We start from the raw sequence: 25,579 nt of genomic DNA on the forward strand, positions 1-25,579 counted from the left end.
CAAACCTGAGGATCAGGGCTGTGCCGGAACTTGAAAAAGATAACCTGAGCGACTATCTTACACAGGAATTTGGGAAATTTTGGAATTTGGAGCCGGAAAAAGACTTTAAGATAGTGAGCGCCTTCAGACTTGGAAGAGGAGGAAGAAAAAACAGGGTGAGAGACTGTTTGGTTACCCTCCGAACGAAAGAAGAGAGGGATAAAATATTGAGTGCACACTTTCAGAAGACCTTGGAGATTAACGATTCGAGAGTCGAGATTTTTAAGGATATACCAAAACATCTTTTGGACCTGAGAACCAACTACGGAGACTTGGTGGCCCTACTGAGAAGAAACAGCATTGTCTTTAGATGGGAATTCCCCCAGGGATTATCTTTTACCTTTAAAGGGAAAAAGTTCAAAATTAGATCAGTGGAAGATAAGGAAAAATTTCTGAGAGACTACGAAGAAGACTTACAAAAAGAAGCACTAGAAGAGTTAAGAGCCCTGAGACCAGGAGTTTTCGACACAGCATCACTACCTTTGAGATTGGACAAATCAAAAAAGGGGATACCACCGCCAGAACAAGAAGAGCTTTTGGGAGCAGTTGGAGGAAAATAGAATAAACACATCATGTCTCTGCAATTACTAAGCTGGAACATTCATGGTTTTAACTCCCCGGAGAAGAGGACGAAAGTATTCCATTTATTGAAAAAGGAACAATTGGACTTAATTTGTTTACAGGAAACCCATGTGATAAGGCTCCACAGGAAAGTTCTAATTAATAAAAGACTGGGTCAAGAATTTATCTCATCGGACAAAGTTAAAAAGAGAGGAGTCGTTATCTACGCTAAAGAGAGCCTATCACCGAAATTTGTTTTTAAAGATGAACAAGGAAGAATTGTTGCAATTGAGATTCAATCACAAGGAGAGAAATTTTTGATTGTAGGAGTTTATGCACCAAATGAGGGGAAGTCTGAATTCTTTAAGAAATTGCATGAGACATTGTTGGACTATATGGACTACAACATTATTATGATGGGAGATATGAATGGAGTGGTATCCACAAACATGGATAAGTCGCAGAGACAGGTGGTAACCAAAGATGGCAGACTACCAAAAACCTTTTTTGAACTGACTGACAATATGGACTTGATTGACATTTGGAGAACCAAGAACCCCCTTGGAAGAGAGGGAACATTCTTTTCTGAAGCCAATATGACGTGGACAAGAATTGACCAAATATGGATAACTAGAGGACTGGCACCTAAGACTCGAAAAGTGGAAATTTGCCCAAAAACTTGCTCCGACCATAATGCGGTGAAGATGGAGATGAAATTAACACCAATTGGTTCCTTCAGATGGAGGATGAATGACACCTTATTCAGAGATCAAGAGGTTACCAAGAAGGCCCAAAAAACCTTGAGAGACTATTTTGAGATAAATTTGAATACTACGGTTGAAAAAAGAACAATCTGGGACGCAAGCAAAGCGGTTATGAGAGGGTTTCTGATTCAACAGAATGCAATAAAGAAAAGAACTCAAAATGAGAAAAAAGATAAAATTTTGGGAAAAATAAAAGAGGGAGAGAAGAAACTAAGAGCGAAACCAAAATCGCAAGAGATTCTGAGAGAAATTAAGTTATATCAAGTACAATATATGAAAATGATAAATCAGGAAGTGGAATGGAAAATTAAGCAGATGAGACAAAAGACATTTGAATCGGCTAATAAATGTGGGAAACTGCTAGCTTGGCAGATGAAGAAAAGACAAAAATTAAATACCATTACAAATTTGGATGTAGATGGAAAGAACATACAGAATCCATTGGAAATTAGAAAGTGTTTACAGAGATATTTTAAACAACTATATACACAAGGGCCACAGAAAGAGACTGATTTAGACCAATTTTTAAGAACAAATGGACTACAAAAAATCTCTCAAGAAAATAAGATAATGTTGAGTCACAAAATTACAGAACATCAGGTGGAAGGTGCCATTCAGAATATGCAGTTGGGTAAATCTCCAGGGCCAGATGGTTTAACCTCCAAATACTACAGATCTTTGAAAGATTGGTTAATTCGGCCACTAAAGGAGGTTTGCAATGAAATTTTAGAGGGGAAAAAGGCACCAGAGTCGTGGCAGGAAGCCTACATTACACTTATACCGAAAACTGAGTCTGAAAAGACGCAACTTAAGAATTACCGCCCCATATCCCTGCTCAATGTGGATTACAAAATATTTGCTGACATTTTGGCTAACAGGTTAAAGAAAGTATTAGTGGAAGAGATTCATAAGGACCAAGCTGGCTTTCTTCCAGGTAGAGACTTGTCTGACAACACGAGGAATATAATTAATATTTTGGAGAAGTTGCAAGTGAACATAAATACCAAAGCAGTTTTAATTTTTATAGATGCGGAGAAAGCCTTTGATAATATTTCTTGGAGTTTTATGAAGAAAAATCTTCAGGGGATGGGGGTTGGCCAAGGGTTTGAAAATGGTATAAGTGCAATTTATTCAGAACAAAAGGCTAAACTAATTGTTAACAACGTGGTGACAGAGGAATTTAAGATAGAGAAAGGTACACGACAAGGTTGCCCAATCTCCCCACTGCTTTTTATCTCAGTCCTGGAGGTTTTATTAAATATGATTAGAAGGGACCGTCTGATTAAAGGTATTCAGGTCGGAGCTAAACAATACAAATTGAAGGCTTTTGCAGATGACCTAGTGTTAACATTACAGGAGCCAGAATCTAGTACGAAAAGAGTATTAGAGCTGATTCAAGAATTTGGTCAGGTGGCAGGATTTAAGTTGAACAAGTCAAAAACTAAAGTTCTTGAGAAAAATTTAACACCGATTGAGAAAGAGAGGTTTCAGAAGGAGACAGGTTTAACATTAGTGAAGAAAGTTAAATACTTGGGGGTTAATATGACTGCCAAGAACTTAAACTTATTTAAAGATAATTATGAGAAATGTTGGACAGAAGTGAAAAAAGACTTAGAAATATGGTCAAATTTGAAGCTTTCCTTGTTGGGCCGAATTGCAGCTATAAAGATGAATGTATTGCCAAAAATGTTATTTTTGTTTCAATCTTTGCAAATTTTGGACAAGATGGACTGTTTCAAGAAGTGGCAGAGAGACATTTCTAGATTTGTCTGGCAGGGCAAGAAGCCCAGAATAAAATTTAAAATATTAACTGATACAAAGGAAAGAGGCGGATTTGCCCTGCCAGATCTTAAACTTTACTATGAATCGGCAGCATTCTGCTGGTTGAAAGATTGGCTGCTTCTTGAGAACACAGACATTTTGGATTTAGAAGGTTTCAATAATGTTTTTGGGTGGCATGCATATTTGTGGTACAACAAGGTTAAAGCACATAAAGCATTTAAAAACCATATTGTCAGGAAAGCATTGTTTAATGTTTGGATAAGATATAAAGACTTATTGGAGAATAAAACCCCAAGGTGGTTGTCACCAATGGAAGCAAAGGCTCAGAAAAAGCTCAATATGGAGGCCAAATGGCCAAAATATTGGGAAATTCTGGAACAAGAGGGAGATAGATTAAAACTGCAGAGTTTTGAGAAATTAAAAGATAAAGTGCGAGACTGGCTTCACTATTATCAAATAAGGGAGGCTTACAATTTGGACAAAAAAATTGGCTTCCAGGTGGAAAAATCAAAATTGGAAACTGAACTGTTAGATCCCAAAACTAAGACACTTTCAAGAATGTATAACTTGCTGCTAAAATGGAACACGCAGGATGAAACGGTTAAATCTGCAATGATTAAATGGGCACAAGATATGTTTGCTGACTGGGAACAGTTGTGGACCACAGGTATGAAATTTACGGCATGTAATGCCCTAAGAGAGAATATTATGAAAATGATATACAGGTGGTACATGACACCAGTCAAGCTTGCAAAAAATCTATCATTTGCCCGATAATAAATGTTGGAAATGTAAAGAAAATGAAGGTACCTTCTTTCACCTTTGGTGGACGTGCCCAAGGATTAAGGCTTTCTGGGAGATGATATATAATGAAATGAAAAAGGTATTTAAATATACCTTCCTGAAGAAACCAGAGGCCTTTCTCCTGGGCATAGTCGGCCAATTGGTGCCAAAGAAGGATAGAACTTTCTTTATGTATGCAACAACAGCAGCAAGAATACTTATTGCAAAGTATTGGAAGACACTAGACCTACCCACCCTGGAAGAGTGGCAGATGAAGATGATGGACTATATGGAATTGGCGGAAATGACTGGCAGAATCCGAGACCTGGGAGAAGAGGTGGTGGAGGAAGACTGGAAGAAATTTAAAGACTATCTTCAGAAATATTGTAAAATTAATGAATGTTAAAATTATGTTTGGATTGGCAATAAGTGGTAATTAGCAACAAAAGTTAATAAGAATATGCAAAAATGAATTGATAAATGGATGAAAATATAGAGGTATAATATGTTATGATATAGAGTTAAGATAAATGAAAGAGGATAAGGATGTGCTGAATTGATTATGTAAATGGGAATACAAAAAGGGGAGGTGTGAGGAGGTCAAGGAAACAAGCAAATGAGCTTAAAGATATCAAAAAATGGATTTGCTTTTTAATTTTCCCTTATCTATTTGCTTTTTGTATTTTGTATTTTCTTTTTTTTCTTTCTATGTACCTTTGTATTTTTTGTATTTTTCCTTTTCTTTGTTTTCTTGTCATTCTGTAAATCTCTGTTTTTTGTAAAACCCTAATAAATATCTTTTAAAAAATAAATAAATAAAGATTTGCAAATGTTTTATCCCAGGCAGAAAAGCAGCTGGCTAAGTACTTTGGCAGATGTTTATCTTCCTAAACAGCTGCAAAAACACTAATTAAGAGTTTGTAAATAGTAAGATTTATTGTTTAACAGAAAATAATACCATGTGATTCCCATTAGAGACTAGCCACATTTTCCTAAGGTTAAAGGGCAAGAGCTAATGGGAAAAGCAGCTGGCCGGGAAAGGGGGGTGTAAACTGAAGAGGTTTCTTTTGAAGCTATTTTTACTGAGTTCCTTTTTTACTTTGCAAAGACCTTTTCTTCTAAAAAGCTGTCTATGTTAATGTATGAGATTTGTTGGCTTAAATGTAAATATGCAAAGGATTTAGAAAGTAAGAAATGTTAGATTCTTATGTTAGATTCTTATTTCATTGATGGTGTGTGAGAATGTGAACCCAAGATCTCTGTTTAGACAAAAATTTAATACCATGAGCCCTCTGTTTTAGCCATCTATTTTGGAATGGAGGGGAAAGGGGCAAAAGGTGATCTGGTAATTAAGGTGCCTTGTCGAGGCAAATGTAAGATATATGGCTACTTGTCTGCCATTTATGGATAGAAGGAAATATAGCTGTTTGTCTCCCATAAAAGGTAATAGGAAATGGGTGTATCTTTTATGATTGGTTCTAGCAAACAGCCAATAGGAATTTCAACCAGGCTGATTGGACAGAGGCAGCCAAAGGAGGAGCAAGGGGGCTGGGCTGAGGAAATATAAGTGCTGACCATCAGGGCTGGAGTGGGCAGAGCTTTGGTAACCATATACCACTGTGCCTATCATTTATTTGTCTGACAAATAAATTATTATTTTAATTTCTCTATTGCTGCATTGAATATTTCATTCCAGCTAAGCGTTAACCACAAGCAGGGTGCTACACCCCCAAGAGCACAAAAGCAGCAAAGTGGCATGGAAACAGCATCTCGACTCCCTCCCAGGAGCTTTGGCACCGACCTCTCAGGCCTGTGTAGATTTGGAGCAAGGAGTTTTGCAGGGAGGCTGCTGGTTTTCAAAAGGCCTTTCAAAAGGGTTTCCAGAAGTTTAGAGGGTGTTTGCAGGCTTTTCCAATGCTGTCCCCAATATACGCAATTTCATTTAAACGCACGGTACCTCGGAACGCAACCCCCGTGTAAACGGGGCGTTGCCTGTACCTGATTTGAGCCCGCTACAAGAACATCTAGAGGATAGCAAACCAACTGTTACCTTTTCTAGGAAGCTGTCTTCTCCTTGAGATCAGAGGAGGAAGGCAAGAGCAAAAGACAACCAAGGGTGTTAATGGCACAGGCCCTGAGAAGAGAAAGAAACAGCCCGTTGGCTGAACAGTATCTGGGCAGATGGCAGGGAAATGCACACGGTTCAGTGGCCCTGCGAAAGGGCAGGTGGGAGGACCAGAACCTGGGATGACTCAGTCAAGGCAAACAAAGGGTATGAACAGCACACAGGAAGCGGATGCACAGCTACAGAAGCTGAAGCTGAATGCAGTGGAGGACCCCCAGCCCCCACATTTCTGAGTGGAAGAGCAGCTGTTTTTCAAGCAGGCAAGCAGAGTGGGAAGGGTAGACATCCAGCACAAGGCTTCCAAGGAGGTCCCGAAGCAGCTTGGTAGGTAGCTCCCACTGATGGTGAGGAAATAGTCCTTGCCACGGTCAAGGTGAAGGACAAAGATAGCCTCAATCTTCTCTTCCTTGCTGACGTACACATCCAGGGAAATGTCCACCGTCTCACCTAAAACGGGAGGAGGTCAGGTAGATACACTCTTTGGCACAGCCATGTTGGCTTGTCTGTAAATTAAAAGTTAAGACGGTGAATAATTGAACAGAAGAAGGACACAATAGGAGGCTGCTGGATCAGGCCAATGGCCCATCTAGTACAGCATCCTGTTCTCACAGGTGTATGGGGGAAACCTTAGCTTCAAGAATTAGGAACAGAAGCGACTCAGTTCCCACCCCCACCCCACTTTCCTCTCTAGTCCTCCAAAGCAGCAGCTGCACAGAAGATGGTGACAGGATACTGGGGGGTGAGAGAAAGTGATCCTAACAAAAGAATATAAAAAGGGAAAGCATTTATTTGTCTCCTAAAGGATTTTTGCGCCCCCAATGTAACTTTCTTTTTTAGTTTACATTTCATTGAGTTTTTAAAAGTTTGGCTAGTTCTATATGATCCCCAAGATATTTTTGTGCCTCCACAACATAAAAATACGCATTGTTTTAAAAAAGTAATTTTTTGACGGACTGCTCTCACTGGTTCCCTGCGATGCCAAAAGGTGTTTTGGGACCCTCCAGCATTGTTTGGCTTCAATTCATTTGTGTGTGTGTCTTTGTTTAAAGCTGGTCACACACACTTTTACACTTTGGGCTCAGCTGCTTTGACGTATGGCCCTTGGAGGCTTGAGCATGGGGCAATGCAGCCCACAAATGTTAAGCCTCCCCTGCTCTACCAAACTCCCAAGGTTTGATGGAGGAGGGTTGGAAAGAGGAGGAGAAAAGGGGGGATGAAAAGGAAACCAAGGCCTTCCCTAGATGACCCTTGGGGTCCCTTTCCAACTCTACAGTTCTACGATTCCAGAGAGAGAAGCGCTGGGCTCCAAGTATCCCTCGCAGGGCTCAGCGCGAAGCCATGGCTTCCAATACTGGCTGTCACTGAGCTTGGGGATAAAGGAGAAGTGGAGGGTGACCTGCCCGTTGTTTGTGATCTGGAACTTCTCCTTCTGCAGCTGCCGGAACTTCACATTCTCAAACGGAAACTGCAGAGCAAAAGGGGGGGGGGGAGAGAGAGAGTGCTTGCCTTCAGCAGAGGCAAGGAAACGTGCTCCAGGGGGAAGTTTGTCCTTGGCCCCGGGCTCTCATTTAGGGGACTGCACATGCAACAGGTCCACGTGGGGCTCTCCAGATATTGCTGCACTTGCCACTGGCCATGTTGGCTGGGGATGATGGGAGTTGTAGTCCAGCATCTGGAGGGCACCACGCTGGCTACCCCTGGAGTCTTTGCCTGCGAGGAAGAGGAAGAGGCTGCCGCTCAGTGGAAGGGCATCTGCCTTGCATGCAAAGGTCCCAGGTTCTATCCCCAGCATCTCCAGGTAGGGCTGGGAGAGATCCCCTGGAAATCAAGACTGAGCTAGATGGGCCAAGGGCTTCTTTTCCCCCTGGTCTTTTTGCAGCAAACCCTCTTTAAGGGGTTGGAGAGGATCCTATTCGTCTTTACCTTCACCTATGGGTGGGGGGGGCAGAGCACATTTGCTGGGGCTATGGACTAAAGGGGGGGGTATGAGTTAAGAGCAGAAAGGCCTGATGCACCCCCCTGTTCCCAGCCCTGAAAGAGGCAAGTACTGTAACTCTGAGAGCTTCCCTAGCATGGCAGCGGCTGTGACTTCCAGAGCCAATGGGCTGAAGCCAAATGCTCCAAGCCAAGTACCACAGAAGCTCCATTGCATGAATGGAGCCAACGGTTAAGGTATACAGTTCAGCCCATGTGGTCTGCCATGCCTGCAGGAGCAGCGTGTACTCAGAAGAGTGGAGAATGGAAGCCTAGGGATTTAACAGAGCCAAAACCTGCCCACTCCTTGCACCGGAAGTCATTTGCCAAAGAGGAGCTCTGTGGAAAGGGGTCTGGTTGTTGGTCAGGGCCTGCCCAGATTCGAGGAGGTGCCACATAGCAGGCAACTAAAAACCCTGAATAGACGATAGCCCTGGCCAGGGCAGGTGTTACCCCTGTGAGGAAGAGGGAGCTGACGGGCTTGTGGTCGCTCCTTTTCAATTCCATGTGGCTTCGGTAGCTGAGCTGATTCACGCTGCCTCCTCTCCAGAGGATTGGCTCACACCATGCTGGCACACGGCACTTCCCACTGCAAGGAGACAGGAGAGACACCAGGACTGTTGGACTGGCTGAGGCAACACACAAGGCTCACACAGTCCAACTTTGGCTCCACACACGGCCTGTGATCTTGACCACGGTCAAGAGCTGGAGATGATGGGGCTTGGGAGTCCAACTTCTGAAGGGGCGGACCTTGCAGGTGTGCAGGCATTTTGCCTCATGGAGAGAGTTGTCAGGAAATCAAAAGCTGCCTTCTATCAGGTCAGAATGAATTTCTGACCTCCCCCAGTTTGGATTCCTACATTGCAGGGGGTTGGACTAGATGACCCTCGTGATCCCTTCCAACCCCACAATTCATTAATTAAGTCTACTCTGGCTGGCAGCAGCTCTCTGTGGCCCAATCCTTTTTCAGGTGGAGGTGCCTTTCAACTAGAGAGTCTGCATACAAAGCATATGGCACACCACCAAATGATGATCCTTCCCCAAAGCAAGGGGCCCCGTTATTCTTGTTCAGACACTATTTTTTCAGTGATCCAACAGACCCTTTCTGGCACCTGAAATGCTGCCCAAAGGAGCCTGCCATTTTCCAGCTTCGTCACTACATGTTCCGCCTGTCCTTTTGATTTCCCCATTACCACAGCAAGAGCAATGAAACTAGCAGGCCTAGGTGGCTTCTGACAGTTGTCAAGAACCACAAGAATATGCCAAATCATGGCTGGTGAGGCTCAATGGCTACTAGCCATAATGGCCACAGAACATACTCCACCAAGAGAAGCAGTATGGCTTGGAGGAGGGGAGCATGCTGTTGCACCCAGGTCCTGTTTGTGGGCTCCCCAAGAGGCATCTCATTGGCCAATGTGAGAACAGGATGCTGGGCCAGATGGACCAATGGCCTGATCCAGCAGGGCTGCTCTCATGCTCTTATGCCCTGGCAGACTCTTCTTGAGAGAGCACCAAGTCTAATTCCCAGACTTCCTTGACACAAAGAGGATTCTCATTCAGCCTGCTGCACCTTTCAAGGAACTGCAACACCGCTTATACACGCCATGAAACAGAGGATGCTGGTTATCAGGACAAATGTGGGGAAAAGGAGCCAAAACATTTCCAGAGCAGGGATGGCTTGAGGAAGACAACATATCACAGCCTTGCATTTCACAACTCGCCTAGCAGCCTTTGGCAACCCGGAATTCCATGCAAGCAAAGTGAGCAGGTGAAGGAGAGCTGGATCTCTCTCTTCCTCCATGGCTTGGTGTCCATTCTGGCTGTAGAGGAAAGGAAATCCGTCCAGCCCTCAACTCTAGCCCTCCTCCAACAGCTTGCTTAGCAGAAAGCCATTTGTTACTAGCCTGCTCAGGAGGATGGAAAGGCAGGACCCTACTAGCATCTCAGCAAACTAGGAAAAACAAACAAGCCTTGCAGAAGAATGATTGAGAGGACTTACTTACAAAGGCTCAACTATCAAGCAGGATCTGTTTTAGAGTCGAATTTGTACGTCGGGATGAACTTGATCTCTCCCTCTGTGAAATCAGCAAAAGCTGTCTTTTGGTTACGCTGAATGTTTAGCTAAAGCCAAAAAGAAATCGCTTATCAGCAGAGAAGCAGAAGACCCCCTGTTGCCCGACAATGGAGTCTATTAACAGCCACTGTTGTGCTGGAAGACCAAGGTGAAGTACTAGTAGGTTAAAGTTAAAGGTAAAGGTAAAGGGACCCCTGACCATTAGGTCCAGGCGTTACCGACTCTGGGGTTGTGGCACCCATCTCGCTTTATTGGCCGAGGGAGCCGGCATACAGCTTCCGGGTCATGTGGCCAGCATGACTAAGCCGCTTCTGGTGAACCAGAGCAGCACACAGAAACGGCATTTACCTTCCTGCCGGAGCGGTACCTATTGATCTACTTGCACTTTGATGTGCTTTCGAACCGCTAGGTTGGCAGGAGCAGGGACCGAGCAACAGGAGCTCACTCCGTCGCGGGGATTCGAACCGCCAACCTTCTGATCGTCAAGCCTTAGGCTCTGTGGATTAACCCACAGCGCCACCCGCGTCCCTACTAGTAGGTTAGCCAGGTGGAAAAAAAGCGGTATACCTGCTGAAATCCTATCTTATACACAATTCTTAAAGGTACAGGATGCTTGTGCATTTTTGCCCTATGTCATGTTAAATTACTTTGCTGCATCACACGACAGGAAAATCCTCTAACTCAGGAGCAGCAGACACGTGGCCCTCACAATGCTGCAGAACTACAATTCCCATCATCCCTGATTACTGGCCATGATGGCTGGAGCCAACAGGAACTGCAGCTCAGTAACATCTGGCAGACCACAGGTTAGCCATACCTACAATATGCAATGTTATATGTACCAATAATCCATACAAACTGTTAACAACCACCAGAATACACCCCAACACTAAGAGCAACTGCAAAACCATCCTTTTGCATCCTTTAAAGCCCTAAATGGCCTCAGCCCTGAAAGAGTGTCTCCATCCCCATTGTTCAGCCCAGGCATCAGGGTCCAGCACCGAGGGCCTTCTGGCGGTTTCCTCACTGTGAGAAGCGAAGTTACAGGGAACCAGGCAGAGGGCCTTCTGAGTAGTGGCACCTGCCCTGTGGGAAACCCTCTCGTCAGATGTCAAGGAGATAAGTAACTATACAGCCTTTAGGGAAGTTTTTAATGTTTTATGATGGTTTTGCATATGTTGGAAGTCTGAGGCTGCCCCCCCTTGCCTTCCTTGCAGCATCCTTCTCAAAGAGCTAAGGCATGACTACGCTCACAGAGTTTAAATCCACCATAAGGTGCAGCAATCAGGCCTCTGTTTCAACACAAAATACCAATGATCCTTATGCCAAGTGGGAGAAAGGTCGTCAACATGATGAACACACAAACCTTGGAGAGAAAAATGTAAAACAAAAAGCACCAGCAATTTAATTGGACTTAATGGAAGTCTCTGCTGATAAGAACATGTGAGCAACACAGATTTTCCAGACAGATGCAAAACCTAGAGCAGGAAACCTTAGACCTTTAGATATTGCTGGACAGCAGCTATGCTGGGGCTGATGGGAGTCCAACAACATCTGGAGCGTGTGCTGAGCTAGGAAAGCCCTCTAACTGGGAAATTGCAGAGCAGTCCTACTTATTCCAAGGCAACCCTCCAACTTAATTGGGACTTGCTTCTAATTCAGGTTGCACAAACCTGCAACCTTAAAAAGCATTTGTAGAAGTCGCAGTCATCCTATGTTATAGCTACACTTTGCTCCTAACTGCCTGAAAGTGGTTTCTCTAGCCTAGGCTGGGGTATCCCATACAAAGGAAATAAACAGGGCAAAATCCTAAACCACCACATATAACACAAAGATGTCTCTCACCTGGTCGTAGATCAGAAGTCTCTGAAGCTGATTTTTAGTGATCAGATGACAATGCTGGAAAAAAGCAAAGCAACCACAGCTACAGGCTAGCTCACGGGGTTGGGGGGCGGGGGGCAGCCTGCTGCCACTTCGTGCAATATGTAGTAAGACTGATAACTAGGATTGGGCAGTATGATCATATTAGGCTAGTGCTCTGTGAACTAGACTGGCTCTTGAACTGCTTCCAGGCCCAATTCAGAGCATCCCATTTGGCCTTTCAAGTGTTTCAAGGTTTGGGAAAAGGGTACCAGAAGAAGGCCCACTTATGTTTGCACTGCCTCTCCACTGACTAGAATCTTTAGCAGGGGCAGCCCTTTCCCAGGGAACTCCTGCTCTTTCAAGCATGGCAGGGCCTTTTCAGTCATGGCACCCTACCTTTCAGAATAATCTCCCAAAGAGGTTCACCTGGCCCCTGCTTTGATGTCCTTTCAGCAAAGACTTTTAGAATTTCCCCTGGTTCTTGAATTCATGGGCAGGGCTCTTGTGGCCCTCCAAACCCTGCTGTAGTACTCAGGAACATAGGAAGCTACCTTATATTGAGGCAGACCATTGACCCATCAAGCTCAGGACTGACTACATGGACTGGCAGCAGCTTTCAGGCAGAGATCATGCCCAGCCCTATCTGCACACAGTGGTGACTGAGCCGGGAACCTTCTCCATGCAAAATGGCCGCTCTGCTTTTGCGTTACTGCCCTTAACAAACTGCAACTCCCACCCCGATCACTGGAGAAGTTGCCCACATTTGCTATAATCTAATCTAATACATCTCTGCCACTCGGTTTATCTTGCTCTCTACTGGCTGCTCTAGTAGAAACCTTAGTGGTGCAGCTGCAGCAGCAGGGATCGCCGACACTGCACCCTCCTGGTGTTGCTGAAGTGGAACTCTCATGAGCCCCAGTCAGCAAGGCCAATTCTTAGCAATTATGGGAATTTTGGTCTATCAACATTTGGAGAGCACTATGCTGCCTGCCATAAAGAAGGCTGATCACCGAAGAATTGATGCTTTTGAATTCTGGTGCTGGAGGAGACTCTTGAGAGTCCCATGGACTGCAAGAAGATCAAACCTATCCATTCTGAAGGAAATCAGCCCTGAGTGCTCACTGGAAGGACAGATCCTGAAGCTGAGGCTCCAAGACTTTGGCCACCTCATGAGAAGACTCCCTGGAAAAGACTCTGATGTTGGGAAAGATGGAGGGCACAAGGAGAAGGGGACGACAGAGGATGAGATGGTGGGACAGTGTTCTTGAAGCTACCAGCATGAGTTTGACCAAACTGCGGGAGGCAGTGGAAGACAGGAGGGCCTGGCGTGCTCTGGTCCATGGGGTCATGAAGAGGCGGACACGACTAAACAACTAAACAACAACAAATGCTGCCTACCCTGAGCTACACACAGGCAGGAAAGTTGCAGAAACGTGACTCAATTTGCTTCTCCAGATAGCGGAGACCAACAAGTTACATCAGCCAAGGCTCTCTCCCTCCAAGCCCTCGAAACGCACTCGTGTTTCATGATTGTCAGCTGCGGCAGACCCTGGTCAGGGGGCAGGAAGCTCATCTGGGCACAGATATCCTTGTAATCCTCGTTTCGGCGCCCAAAGTCTTCCACGTGGGCAGCAAGGTGGGAATTGATGATGCAGAAGCTGGTATTGTTGCAGACAAGCCTCACGGCCACACACCCCTTGTTATCCTGCAGGGGCGGAGCAAAGATGGCTGTTAGTGAGCAAGCAGGAAAGAGGGGGAAACTGGTTGGCAGAGATTAGAAAAACAGATAGACAGACAAAAAGATAGACGGGGGGAATTCCGCTGTCAGAGTCTACTCCCCATCTTCCCCATGATGCCTGTGCCCACTGTCTCCCTCATCACTTCCTTGATGCGGCTGAGCTGGTCCTTCCTGACAAAGATGAGCACCAGCTGCACCTAGAAGATGCAAGGTACTGGGATGTCTACCAGCTCTGTTCATTGCTTGCTGTCCTGGGCCGGCTGGATGCAGATAGGAGTGGCAGGTGGCACCAATTGGGGATCCCTCAAGGGAAGAAGGCTCAGAGCCAGGGAACTGGTGGGGGGTCGTCAGAGGGAGAAGAGGGAGCAGACTGTGAGCAAGAGGAGGTGTTGGAAACTGAAGAGGCAGGAGGGCAGGAAGATTCTGTGGCAAACAGCAGTCCAGAATCCGAGGCAGAAGTGGAGGCTGGAGGCGGGGGTCAAGAGGCAGAGATCAGGCAGGCTGCTGAAGAAGCCAGGGGGTCTCCCCATCCTGCTGCGATCAGCTCCCCTCCCTGCTGGTCTCCCAGAACACAGAGAAATTAAGAGGAGGGAGCAAAGACAGGCAAGGTGTCAAAGTCTCAGGTTGCTTGGGAAGGACCAGGGGGAGGAGGAGACTTCAGAGAGTGGTGGGAGGGTAGCAACCTTCAGCCTTCACAACTACCTCACTGGGGCAAGACCTGTTGGGAAAGGTTTCTGTGATCACGAGGCCTGCACGGTTTGGGTTTCTTTGAATAAAGAACGTTGGCTTCTTTTGAATAAAACACCACTGACACCAGGTGTTTTTTCTTGCTGACATCCTCCTCCTCACTCCAGCTCCTGACAGCTGTCTGGCTGCTGAAGAAATGGGTGGGGTTGGACTTACTTTCTTGTACTTGGATTTGGAACGCAAAGCCTTTTCCACAGCTGTCAGCCACTCTTGCTCCTTTGCCGAGTCCAAGTAGAAGAAAGCCTCTGTGCTCAGGTCCAGCTCCTGGAACCGAATGCCCAAGTGCCAAAGAGAAGGATGTGGAACTGCAGGAATAGGACTCCAATCGGAACAGACGTGCTGGTTAAATATGCAAAGACAACCGGAGTGTGCAAGGGCAGGCAAGATCAGGACCAAGAACAAACAAATAATACCAGCCACTTCTTCCTCAGCTTAGCTATTCTGGGCCCCAAAGGAGCTTTGCTAATGAAAGAAAAAAAGCTTTTTCCTTGTATTTTTTAAGATGTGTCAGCCAGCCTGATATTTAAGCACTATCCCAGTAGCCACAGGCAACCAGAAATTCTTTGAAGGCAAGTGAGTTGGTTGATCTCTCCCTTCTTCCTTCACCTGGCAACCTGGTTTCCAGGCTGGCTTTCCGGGAGCAGAAAACCACCTCTCAGATCTGCTGTGCCAAGCTTGTTTGCTAGAAGATTACCCCGTAACACCCTTGTCCTCTTTGCAAACCTCCTAAATGGCTAGCCTTCTGTGTTTCCATGCTGGCCATGAAGGAATGGGCATTCCCCACTCTGAAAACAGCACAGAAATACAGCCTGTCTAGTAAAGGGGTAAAAAGAGCAAGCTAAACAGCCTCTGTAAAACAGTAGCATCTGAAGCTGCTAACCACATACTGATAAACATATCATAAAAGCAGGCATGAAAAACAAATGGTCACTGGGTACTACTAACAGTGGGACACGGGTGGCGCTGTGGGTTAAACCACAGAGCCTAGGACTTGCAGATCAGAAGGTCGGCAGTTCGAATCCCCGTGATGGGGTGAGCTCCCGTTGCTTGGTCCCTGCTCCTGCCAACCTAGCAGTTCGAAAGCACGTCCAAGTACAAGTAGATCAATAGGTGCCACTCTGGCGGGTAGGTAAACGTTGTTTCCGTGTGCTGCTCTGGTTCGCCAGAAGCGGCTTAGTCATGCTGGCCACATGACCCGGAAGCTGCACGCCGGCTCCCTGGCCAATAAAGCGAGATGAGCGCTGCAACCCCAGAATCGGCCATGACTGGACCTAATGGTCAGGGGTCCCTTAAAAAAAAAATAATATATATTTATTAGAAGTTTAAAAGTTACAGAAAAAAGAAGAAAAGAAAACAACAAAGAATTAACAAAACATACATTACAATACATAAAAAACAAAGGAAAAAAAACCATAAAAACCAATACAACAATAACAATAACAATAAAAACACATCCAATATTCCATATCTTTTTCTTTCATTTACTTGTTTCATCGACCTCCTCACACCTCCCTTTTTGTATTCTAGTTTAGTTATTTGTTTCAGCAAATTCTTTCCATCTTTCTCAATTTTTATTGGGTAATTTATCTTAACAGTTTAACCTATTAATTAACTCAGCAAATCCTTTCCATCTTTCACTATATTCTGTCGTTCAATTTACCTTAATTTATTTTAACCTTATCTTACCATAAAATACCTTAAAGCTTAAAACTTAATACTTATTTATACATAACTCCTTATATCATTTCTACTAAAGCCAAATAGTTTCATTCCAACATTTTTCCTAATACTCATTAATTTTACACTAATTCCCAAAATAAATTTTTGAAAACTTTCTTCCAATCTTCATCCAACGTCTCTTCTTCCTGGTCTCGGGTTAGGTCAGTCCTTACTGTCCATTCCATCTAGTCCATCAACCTGGTAATCTTATGTCCGAGGCTCTTAAGTCCTTTCCATGTCCCTTCTGCAGATCTTCTTCTTGTTTATACCTGCACTTTACCTTGTCTTTTGTTGGTCTCTTTCCTAGTTTCTTTCCTTTCTCATTGAGGAGTAGGTCTCGGAGAGACTCCAAGCCGAAAATATCTCCATCTCCCCTCAGCAGATCAGCCCATTCCCCACAGTCCCATTCCCCACAGTCAGCAGTGTAGTCCAGAAAGTATTTAAAAGCATGTTTCAAAGTCCCTCCAAAATTAAGAGCCCCCACAACTCCAGACCCCCCCTGGCCCACTCCAGATTCAATCTTCAAGAACAGTGGCTTATGCTCCTGCAGGGCCTCGGGTCTCTCCATTTGTGTTACTTGAGGTTCGACAGCAACCTCCTCCATTGTCTTCTGCATTTGCACTTGCCCTGTCAAAACAGGTTCCTGGGTTGGTTCCTGAATGGTTTCTATATAAGTATTCGCTGTTTGTCCAAAGTTTTTGACTGCAACAGTCATCAAATCCATCTTCTCATGCATCTGGTCCAACAAAGCACTTGTCTTGCAAAAAGCAAGCACCAAAACTTCTTCTAAACACATTTTTATTCAAGGTCCCATGATCTGGTCCCACGATCCTAATCTCCACAGCTGTGAAATCCCCAGATCAACTCCAGCAACAATTTAACAAGCTCCCTCTAGAGGAGACAATTTCTATTTGTATCCATCTTTTGAAAGCAGGTCCAACAAAAGAAAATTACTTTCATTTTTCAATTTTTTTGTTTCTTTAAGATGCAAAAGGCAACATTGGAAGCAATTTGTTTCTCTTCATTAGCTATCTGTCAAAAAACGTTCCATTCACAGTCAATGAACTTCCCAAAAAATTTCTGTCTCTGACACCCCATTCCCAGGTTTGAGACGGTGGAAATTTATCTTTCTTAACTCTCTCTCCTGCAGTCTTGGACAATCAAAATCCCCCCTCTTTTCTCCTGCTTCCAAGAGGGGTTTTGGTGGTTAAAACCGAAGGAAATTTAGACCTTTATATACGACTTTCCAGGCTTTAGCTTGCACAATTTTTGCTTTAGTCTATTTACAAAAGCGGAAGGCGGACTTCCTGTTTAGAACCTTCCCGCTTCAGTGCCAAATTAAAATGTTTCTTAATCCAATTTTCCGTTCTACAAACGGGTACTTGTTTAGAGTCCAATTGTCCACAGGAAAAAGCGCTCTCCGGCAACGACTGTGCGGCTTCACTCCATAAATATAGCGGTCGATTCAAAACACCGCGCCGCTCACCCCACGTCGCATCGGATCCCCGAAAAAGGGGTTTCCCTGCGAGTAGGAGAGGCGCTCCTGGTGTCAGCCGAATCCCACGTTCCCAGGCTTCCTCCACCTGGGATTTTTAAAGGGTCTCCGCCTTCGCTGCGGCGGCAAGACCCGATTTTCGCGGAGCGGGTTCCTCTCGGTCAGAGGAACTCCGCCATTGCTGATGGCGCTAACCCGGAAGTCCCCTGGTCAGGGGTCCCTTTACCTTGACCTTACTACTAACAGTACGAGGAAATAACCAAAGCAAAAACTCAAAAACCTTGTGTGAAGTAGTAAGCTTAGCATTATAAGGATGACCCACACCAAGTGTTGGGGGGGGGGTCACACCTCCCTGTCCTCCAGCACAGCTTTTAGGAGGAGTTCCAAAGGTTTTGCTTCGGTTTTGGATTAACTGCATCTTGTCACAATGTCTGAAGCTGCACAAACCGCTTCATTTGAACCATGGCTCATTGAAACAAGCCAACTTCCAATCGTGGGTTTACAAAGCTGGTAAAATGAACCACCATACAATCTGGACACACCAAACTGTGGTTAATTTAAAATCCAAGTGGAAGCTTCCCAATAGGCTTGGGGTGGGGGAGAGGTGTGCAAACCTGGAGGAGAGGCTGCCGTCCTGCTCATAATATGAAGCCACGGTTCAGTATGTGGCACCAAGGGAAATTGCCCACCACAACTAATACTTTCCATTACCCACCCATGTGGCCTGAGTGAACAGGACAGACTTTGCCTGGCATCCAACAATACAGCTGTCATGTAGATGTCGCTTTCTCCAGCCCCAACTCTGATACAGGTTCCACTGGTCTTTGCATGGTGTTTGCACTTTTGCATGATCTGACCTGAAATTCTGGGTGTTGACATATTCCTTCTCTCTCTTGGCGAGGACGTGCTTGATGAGTCCCTCTCTCTGTCCGGACTGCGTATGTGTGGAAGGCACAAAGAGCTGGCGCATAGTGTAGGTCATTGGGGTTGCTTCTTGCTCATGCTCTCCTTGTCACGGATACGCCTCAGGGAGATGAGAACAGAACTCAAGTAGTCCTTAAAAGCAAGGAGGCGGGAGGGCACAGTACACCTCTAAGGCAACTTACAGCCTGCTTGGTGGCAGTGGTGGGGGTGGAGGCTCCCGGCGGGCACTCATTTGCTGATTCTGCAGGTTTCTTTCCTTCTCCATGAAGTTATCCTCGAATCCCAGAATTCCCGAGAGAGGAAAAGACTTCTGAGGTTAGAGAGGCTTCAGAACCGTTTGGGGAAGTTTCGGGAAAGGAACTTAGAAAATACTTAACTGCAGGAAAATGTTCCTGCCTCCGCACAGCACCACATTTGTCGGACAATTGCCGCTCAGCTTATCCACGTTTAGGAAGGATTGTGGAGGCAACAGGTCCTCCCCTCAAGGCCTTTTCCTCTAAAGGAGGTAGACTGGTCTTCTCCAATCTTCTGGCCACTGCTGAGTTTTCCAAACTTGCTGGCATATTGCGTGTAGCACCTTAACAGCATCATCTTTAACAAAATTTAATAGTTCAGCTGGAATATCATCACTTCCACTGGCCTTGTTATTAGCAGTGCTTTCTAAGGCCCATTTGACTTTGCTCTCCAGGATGTCAGGCTCAAGGTCAGCAACCACACTACCTGGGGTGTATGAGACATCCATATCTTTCTGGTATAATCCCTCTGTGTATACTTGCCACCTCTTCTTGATGTCTTCTGCTTCTGTTAGGTTCTTTCCACCTTTGTCCTTTATTATGGTAATCTTTGTATGAAATGTTCCTTTCATAGCTCCAGTTTTCTTGAACAGATCTCTGGTTCTTCCCATTCTGTTGTTTTCCTCTATTTCTTTGCATTGCTCATTTAAGAAGGCCCTCTTGTCTCTCCTTGCTATTTTTTGGAAATCTGCATTCAATTTCCTGTATCTTTCACTATCTCCCTCGCATTTTGCTTGCCTTCTCCAAGTCCACCTTTCCTTTTGAAGCAAAATGTCATTGAAATGGGGGAGAAATGCCATGAATGAATTATTGGGTTTGCAATTTGGGGAGAGGGAAGACTGTCTGTGGCGTTGGGGAGCGGGCAGGCTGGTGAGGCCCCCTAGATCTAGAGGCCCTAGGCTTCTGCCTACTTAGCCTATACATAAATCTGGCCCTGCCTATGTCACAGTGACCACAGGCCCATCGATCACGTGCAAGGCATTCTGCGTGTTGGGAAGGAGCCTCCTGTTCTGGGCCAGGGGGAAGAGTGACTCCGCCAGATGGTTGAAAGGGGAGGAATGCCCATCCTCATGTGCTGCAGCAGAAGACTGGGTGGTGGGGTCGAAGCTGATCCCGGGGAGCACGTGAGGAGTCAAGGCTTCCCACATGAAGGCCTCGCTTCCCCTAGAAGTCCCTGCCTCCTGGTCTGTGTTCGCTTTCTTCTTCAGTTACAGCGCCAGCATGTTCTGGATGGTGCACCTGCTTTCGGGGGAGAGCTTGTCGAACTGGTCCACACTAAAAGAATAGCCATGAGACGGGTGAGACTCCTGCAAGGCGTCCCCAAAGTCAGGGGAACATAAGCGCATTTGAAGAGCCTTGCTGGGTCAGGCCAAGGCCCATTCAATCTGACATCCTGTTGGCATGTAGTTGGTCCACCACAATTGCAAGATTATTGCATACTTCAGGAATGGTGTGTCCAGCTCCATCTGAGTCATCATCCAGGCATGCTGTGGAGCTGCATGGAAGAGAGATGGGCATCTTCGGCCAGTCAGGGGTGAAGAGCTAGCAAGATCCCCTGTACTGAGCAGAAAAGCAAACTCTTTGGCCTCCGAGATCTCTCCCAACTCTCAGCAGCCCTCACTGTGAGCCATACTAGAGGAATTTTGTCCTGCTTTTGCTGAGCTACAACACAGGAGCGCGCCCCCAGGTGGCCATGATGTGGTAACCCTGGCAAAGCATTGCAGAGCAACTGAGAAAGCAGAATGATGTTTGCGTGGACAGTCCATTAGAAAGCTGCACTATTATTGCATCGATAGCACATTGCAGAATACGGCCCCACTCCAGGCAAAAACATCCGTCTGGAGGCACAGTACCTTTCATTTCGGAGGTTGTGGTTTTACATCTTTCTAGTTATTTATTTATTTGTTTGATTGTTTGAAATTATTTATTTCATAAAATTTATACACTACCAGATGGTAAGAAACATCAAAGCCGTTTACAGAAAGATAAAACCATAAAATCAGGAAAAACCTACAGTACATTGAATGCTGAAGAAGTGAATACCAGAAAAGATCAGAACTCACTCCCAAGGTAAGGGGAAGAGACATGGCTAAGATGGCAGGACAGCTTACTCTATGATGTTAACCCTTCATGCACTAATTAGACTGAAGCATGTTTGTTATATGAGACTGGTTATCCCGCACAACATGCTCTCACGTAACCCATGCCCTCCAACTGAAAACCCATTTCCTGGACAATATCAACATTGTGTTTTGTGCCTGTGAACTGCACAGTGAATATTTTTATTAGAAAAGAAAACAGCCCGGTGTTTCAGCTTCTCAAAGTTGTTTTATTCATCACCCCTGACCGTCGGCCATGCTGGCAGAGGCAGAAGGCCATTGGATCTGGCAATATCTGGGAGCCCACAAGATTCCCTGCCCCCGCCCTACACAAACAACCAGGCACTCAGCTGTGAGGCACGCCTCTTACCGGAGGGAGGGTCACTCCAGAGGCAGCTGTGGGATGAGGGTGCTGGATCATGCCTTTGTGGGCACATCTGAGGATTAAAGAGGACCCCCTAGGAAGCATGCTTGGAGATCTTCCTTACCACGTGGCTCTCTGGCAAAAGCAGAACAGTACTAACGGCCATATGGAACCACACCTCAAAGCTGGATCAGACTTCCCAGATCCTGTAGCCTACATCAGGAGGAAGACTGGGGCAGAGGGCCTAGAGCGGGAGTCAGAGCTGTTCTTAGGGCTGCATGTCTGAAGCATGGGCAGAAATCTTTGGGTGTGAGGTTGCATGGGGCTGTCTCTTTGTGTTTTGCTGCTGCCAAGCCGCCAGCCAGGAAGAAGGCAGGCAACCAACTGGCTTCAGGGGCAAACTCCTTTGCAAAGCCAGTCTAACTTCACCAAATCTAATGACAGAGTGACCATTTGGCCCGTGTTCTGCTTCGCTGTGAAATGGTGTGTGTTCCTCAACCCAGAGAACCTCTTTTTCAACGTCAAGGTGGTCTAAGGAAGAAAAGCATTTGCGTTAGTCTTGAATCCCCCCCACACACACATGTGCTGGGAAATGCCTGCACACCACACATGTAAAGCACATCTCCTCCCACCCACACCCCAAAAGTCCTGGAAACAATGGTTTGTTAAGGGTGCTGGGAATCGTAGCACTGTGAAAGGAGAACTAACGTTCTTAGGATTCTTTGGAGGGGGTGGAATGTTGAATACACAGCGGCCACATGGACGGACAGACACACCCACACACCCCAGCATAGCTTCAACTTTTAGCAAAAAAAGTCTTCAGCCAGATGTCATGCAACCCTTGGGCAGGGGCAACTTATCATTTTATTGATTTTCCATAACAATTAAAAAGGCGGCCAATCTTTGAAAGGAGTGTTGCCATTTAAAATGCTGGTGTAACGTAGGAACCCGAACAAATAAAAGGAACCAACTACCCAGAGAAAAAAATGTTTTTTTAAAAAAATCATTTTTTAAAAAAATAAGAAGTAATACCTTCTCTTCTGGGTCTCCTCTGTCGCGTGGCCTTCCTCTGGGCCCCAGCCTGATCTCTTGGAGTGCTATCTGTCGTGGAGTAGGCTCGGATTGGGCCTGGGCTCGGCCCCGTGTCCTTGCCCTCCTGGTGCTCTCCTACCTCTCTTCCTCAGCGGCCGCAAGGTCGGGGCTCCCCTCTTTTTTCTCCTTTCTCTTTCTCCCTATTCCTTCTCCTTCTCCTTTCCTCCTTCTCCCTGGGTTGGCTCCGGGGTTTTTACTGGCCCTGGAGCGCCACTGGGCAGTCGGCCACATGGCCGGGCGCTCTCGCTCCCGCCTCGATTTGGGTCCTGGGGGGGTGTCAGCTGTTCCCCCAGTTAACGCGCCGGGCATCCCTGGTTCCCCCTCGGCAGTGGCAGCGCAGGTGGCAGTCTCAGCAGCCCGGAGCCAGCCTGGTAGTGCACTTGGCTCTGGCTGGCTTCAGGAGCTGCTCATTGCCGTGGCACCCGCCATTTTGCCTCGCCGGAAGTCCCCATATGATGTGTCTTGTGCCGTTGAACCAATCACGCAACATTCCTTCCCTACTAATAAATCTACAACACTTAAAATATAAATCTGGGGGCCTTATATGAAATCCGGGGACATTCCGGGGACGGATTTTGTTGGGGACAGATTTGTAAATCCGGGGACTGTCCCTGGGAGACGGGGACATCTGGCAATCATTCCGTAATAGGGCTTCTCCTGCCTTTGCCAGTATGTCAGCCTTCTCAGCCTCCTTAAAGAGGGCGTTCAGAAGCACTTGTACGTCTGGCCATATGGGATTGTGAGTGGAGAAGGTGGCGCAGTCTGGATGAGTCCCTCTGTCTTGCTCTTTGGTCACTGTGACCAAGCACCATTTTGGGCCGATCAGGATCTATGGGGAAGGGGATCCACCCAGAAGTTGTGGAGGGAACGGGAAGAGAAGCTTGGTCAAGAGACTGGCTCATGTCAGAAGGAGGCCTGACTGCATCCTTGGCGAAGCCCAGGGCAGGGCAGGAAGGCAGCATTGCCCAGCGGGAAGGCATTCGGAGGCAAATCATCAGCAAGGAGCAGAAAATCCCCTCCCCTTCCCTCAAGAAGACTGAAGAATCTCTAGTCGGCCTTCAGGTGAGTTCAGCATCCCAGGTCTCTGGGGTGTTCCTGTCCATTACAAAGCTGACTCGAGGCTCCGTCAACTGAGCCCCTACACTCCTTGCATACATGAAAGGGGCACAGAAAGAATGGGAGGCAGCCTTTTCCTGGAGCCGTCTTACCTGCAGCAGTTCACTCGCTGGCTGCTGACCCTTTTCCTCCATCACCTGGATGATCCTCTCAAGAGAGGAGAGTTTCCTGCAGAGCCTGGCCAGCTGCTCATCCCTTCTCCCTGCAATCTCTTTTTTTTTTTTTAATAATTTTTTATTAAAGGTTTTTATAACAACAACAAACATATAACAAATACATAAACAGACAAAAACAAAAACAAAACAAAAAACATGTACCATTTCATATCTTAATTTCTTGTACCTTTCTTCCCCGACTTCCTCATGCCTCCCTTTTCTGTATTCCAAATTCTTACCAATTACTCAGCAAATCTTCCCTTATTTTAATTTGAAATTAATCTAATCTTCCTTATTCTCCTTGTCTTAACCCTTGCTAATAGTAACCATTTACTTTCCAGTCCAACATCATTCTAACTTTCATTAATTTTGTAATATTTCTTTAAATAGTCCTTGAACTTTTTCCATTCTTCTTGCGCTGCTTCTCTTCCCTGGTTTCGGATTCTGCTCGTCATTTCTGCCAGGCCCATGTAGTCTATCACCTTCATCTGCCATTCTTCCAGTGTGGGTAGTTCTTGTGTCTTCCAGTACTTTGCAATAAGTATTCTAGCTGCTGTTGTAGCGTACAAAAAGAAAGTTATATCCATCTTTAACACCCCCTGTCCGACAATACCCAAGAGAAAGGCCTCTGGTTTCTTAGGGAAAGTATATTTAAATACCTTTTTAAGTTCATTATAGATCATTTCCCAGAATGCCTTAATCTTCGGGCACGTCCACCAAAGGTGAAAGAATGTACCCTCCTTTTCTTTACATTTCCAACATTTATTATCAGGCAAATGGTAAATCTTTGCAAGCTTGACTGGGGTTATGTACCACCTATATATCATTTTCATAATGTTTTCTCTTAGAGCATTACATGCCGTAAATTTCATCCCGGTGGTCCACAACTTTTCCCAATCAGCAAACAGAATATTATGACCAATGTCCTGAGCCCATTTAATCATAACTGATTTAACCGTTTCATCTTGTGTATTCCATTTCAGCAGCAAATTGTACATTTTTGACAAGTTCTTAGTACTGGGTTCTAACAATTCTGTCTCCAATTTTGATTTTTCCACCTGGAAGCCAATTTTACTGTCCAATTTAAACGCTTCATTTATTTGATGATAGTGCAACCAATCTCTCACCTTCCCTTTTAATTTTTCAAAACTCTGCAATCTCAATTTATCCCCTTCCTTTTCCAAAATTTCCCAGTATCTTGGCCACTTCGACTCCATGTTTAACTTTTTAACTGCCTTAGCTTCCATTGGCGACAGCCACCTTGGAGTTTTATTTTCCAGCAAATCTTTATATCTAATCCAAACATTTAATAGTGCTTTTCTGACAATATGGTTTTTGAAACTTTTGTGTGCTTTAACCTTGTCATACCACAAATATGCATGCCACCCAAAAATGTTATTAAAACCTTCCAAATCCAAAATGTCTGTGTTTTCAAGAAGCAGCCATTCTTTCAGCCAGCAGAAAGCTGCCGCTTCATAGTAGAGTTTAAGGTCTGGCAGGGCAAACCCCCCTCTTTCCTTTGAATCCGTTAATATCTTAAATTTAATTCTGGGCTTCTTGCCCTGCCAGACAAATTTAGATATATCTTTTTGCCACTTCTTGAAACAGTCCATTTTTTCCATTATTTGCAATGCTTGAAACAAAAACAACATTCTTGGCAATACATTCATTTTTATAACTGCAATTCGACCTAACAAGGAAAGCTTTAAGTTTGACCAAATCTCCAAATCTTTTTTCACTTCTGTCCAAGTTTTTTCATAATTGTCTTTAAATAGGTTCACATTCTTAGCTGTCATATTTATACCCAAATATTTCACTTTTTTAACCACGGTCAACCCTGTCTCATTCTGAAACCTTTCTTTTTCAATCTGT

At 45.4% G+C, this 25,579-nt stretch overlaps 1 protein-coding gene across 1 annotated transcript in view; it reads right to left on the minus strand.

The window, feature by feature from the left end:
* The window catches only part of LOC310753762 (inositol polyphosphate 5-phosphatase OCRL-like), a gene marked incomplete at both ends in the record, with an annotated part of 295,851 nt that extends 276,849 nt beyond the window's left edge, over positions 1–19,002 (minus strand). The window contains 12 exon segments of the mRNA XM_083595105.1: positions 6,339–6,496; positions 7,349–7,603; positions 8,482–8,617; positions 10,046–10,149; positions 11,948–11,986; positions 13,491–13,693; positions 13,801–13,900; positions 14,607–14,755; positions 18,466–18,648; positions 18,651–18,688; positions 18,771–18,898; positions 18,985–19,002. Coding sequence (XP_083451231.1) covers positions 6,339–6,496; positions 7,349–7,603; positions 8,482–8,617; positions 10,046–10,149; positions 11,948–11,986; positions 13,491–13,693; positions 13,801–13,900; positions 14,607–14,755; positions 18,466–18,648; positions 18,651–18,688; positions 18,771–18,898; positions 18,985–19,002 — 1,511 coding nt within the window.
* Positions 19,003–25,579: the final 6,577 nt, after the last annotated feature.

Source organism: Podarcis filfolensis (genome assembly GCF_964270895.1).
Source record: "Podarcis filfolensis genome assembly, chromosome: W".
Taxonomy (NCBI): Eukaryota; Metazoa; Chordata; class Lepidosauria; order Squamata; family Lacertidae; genus Podarcis; species Podarcis filfolensis.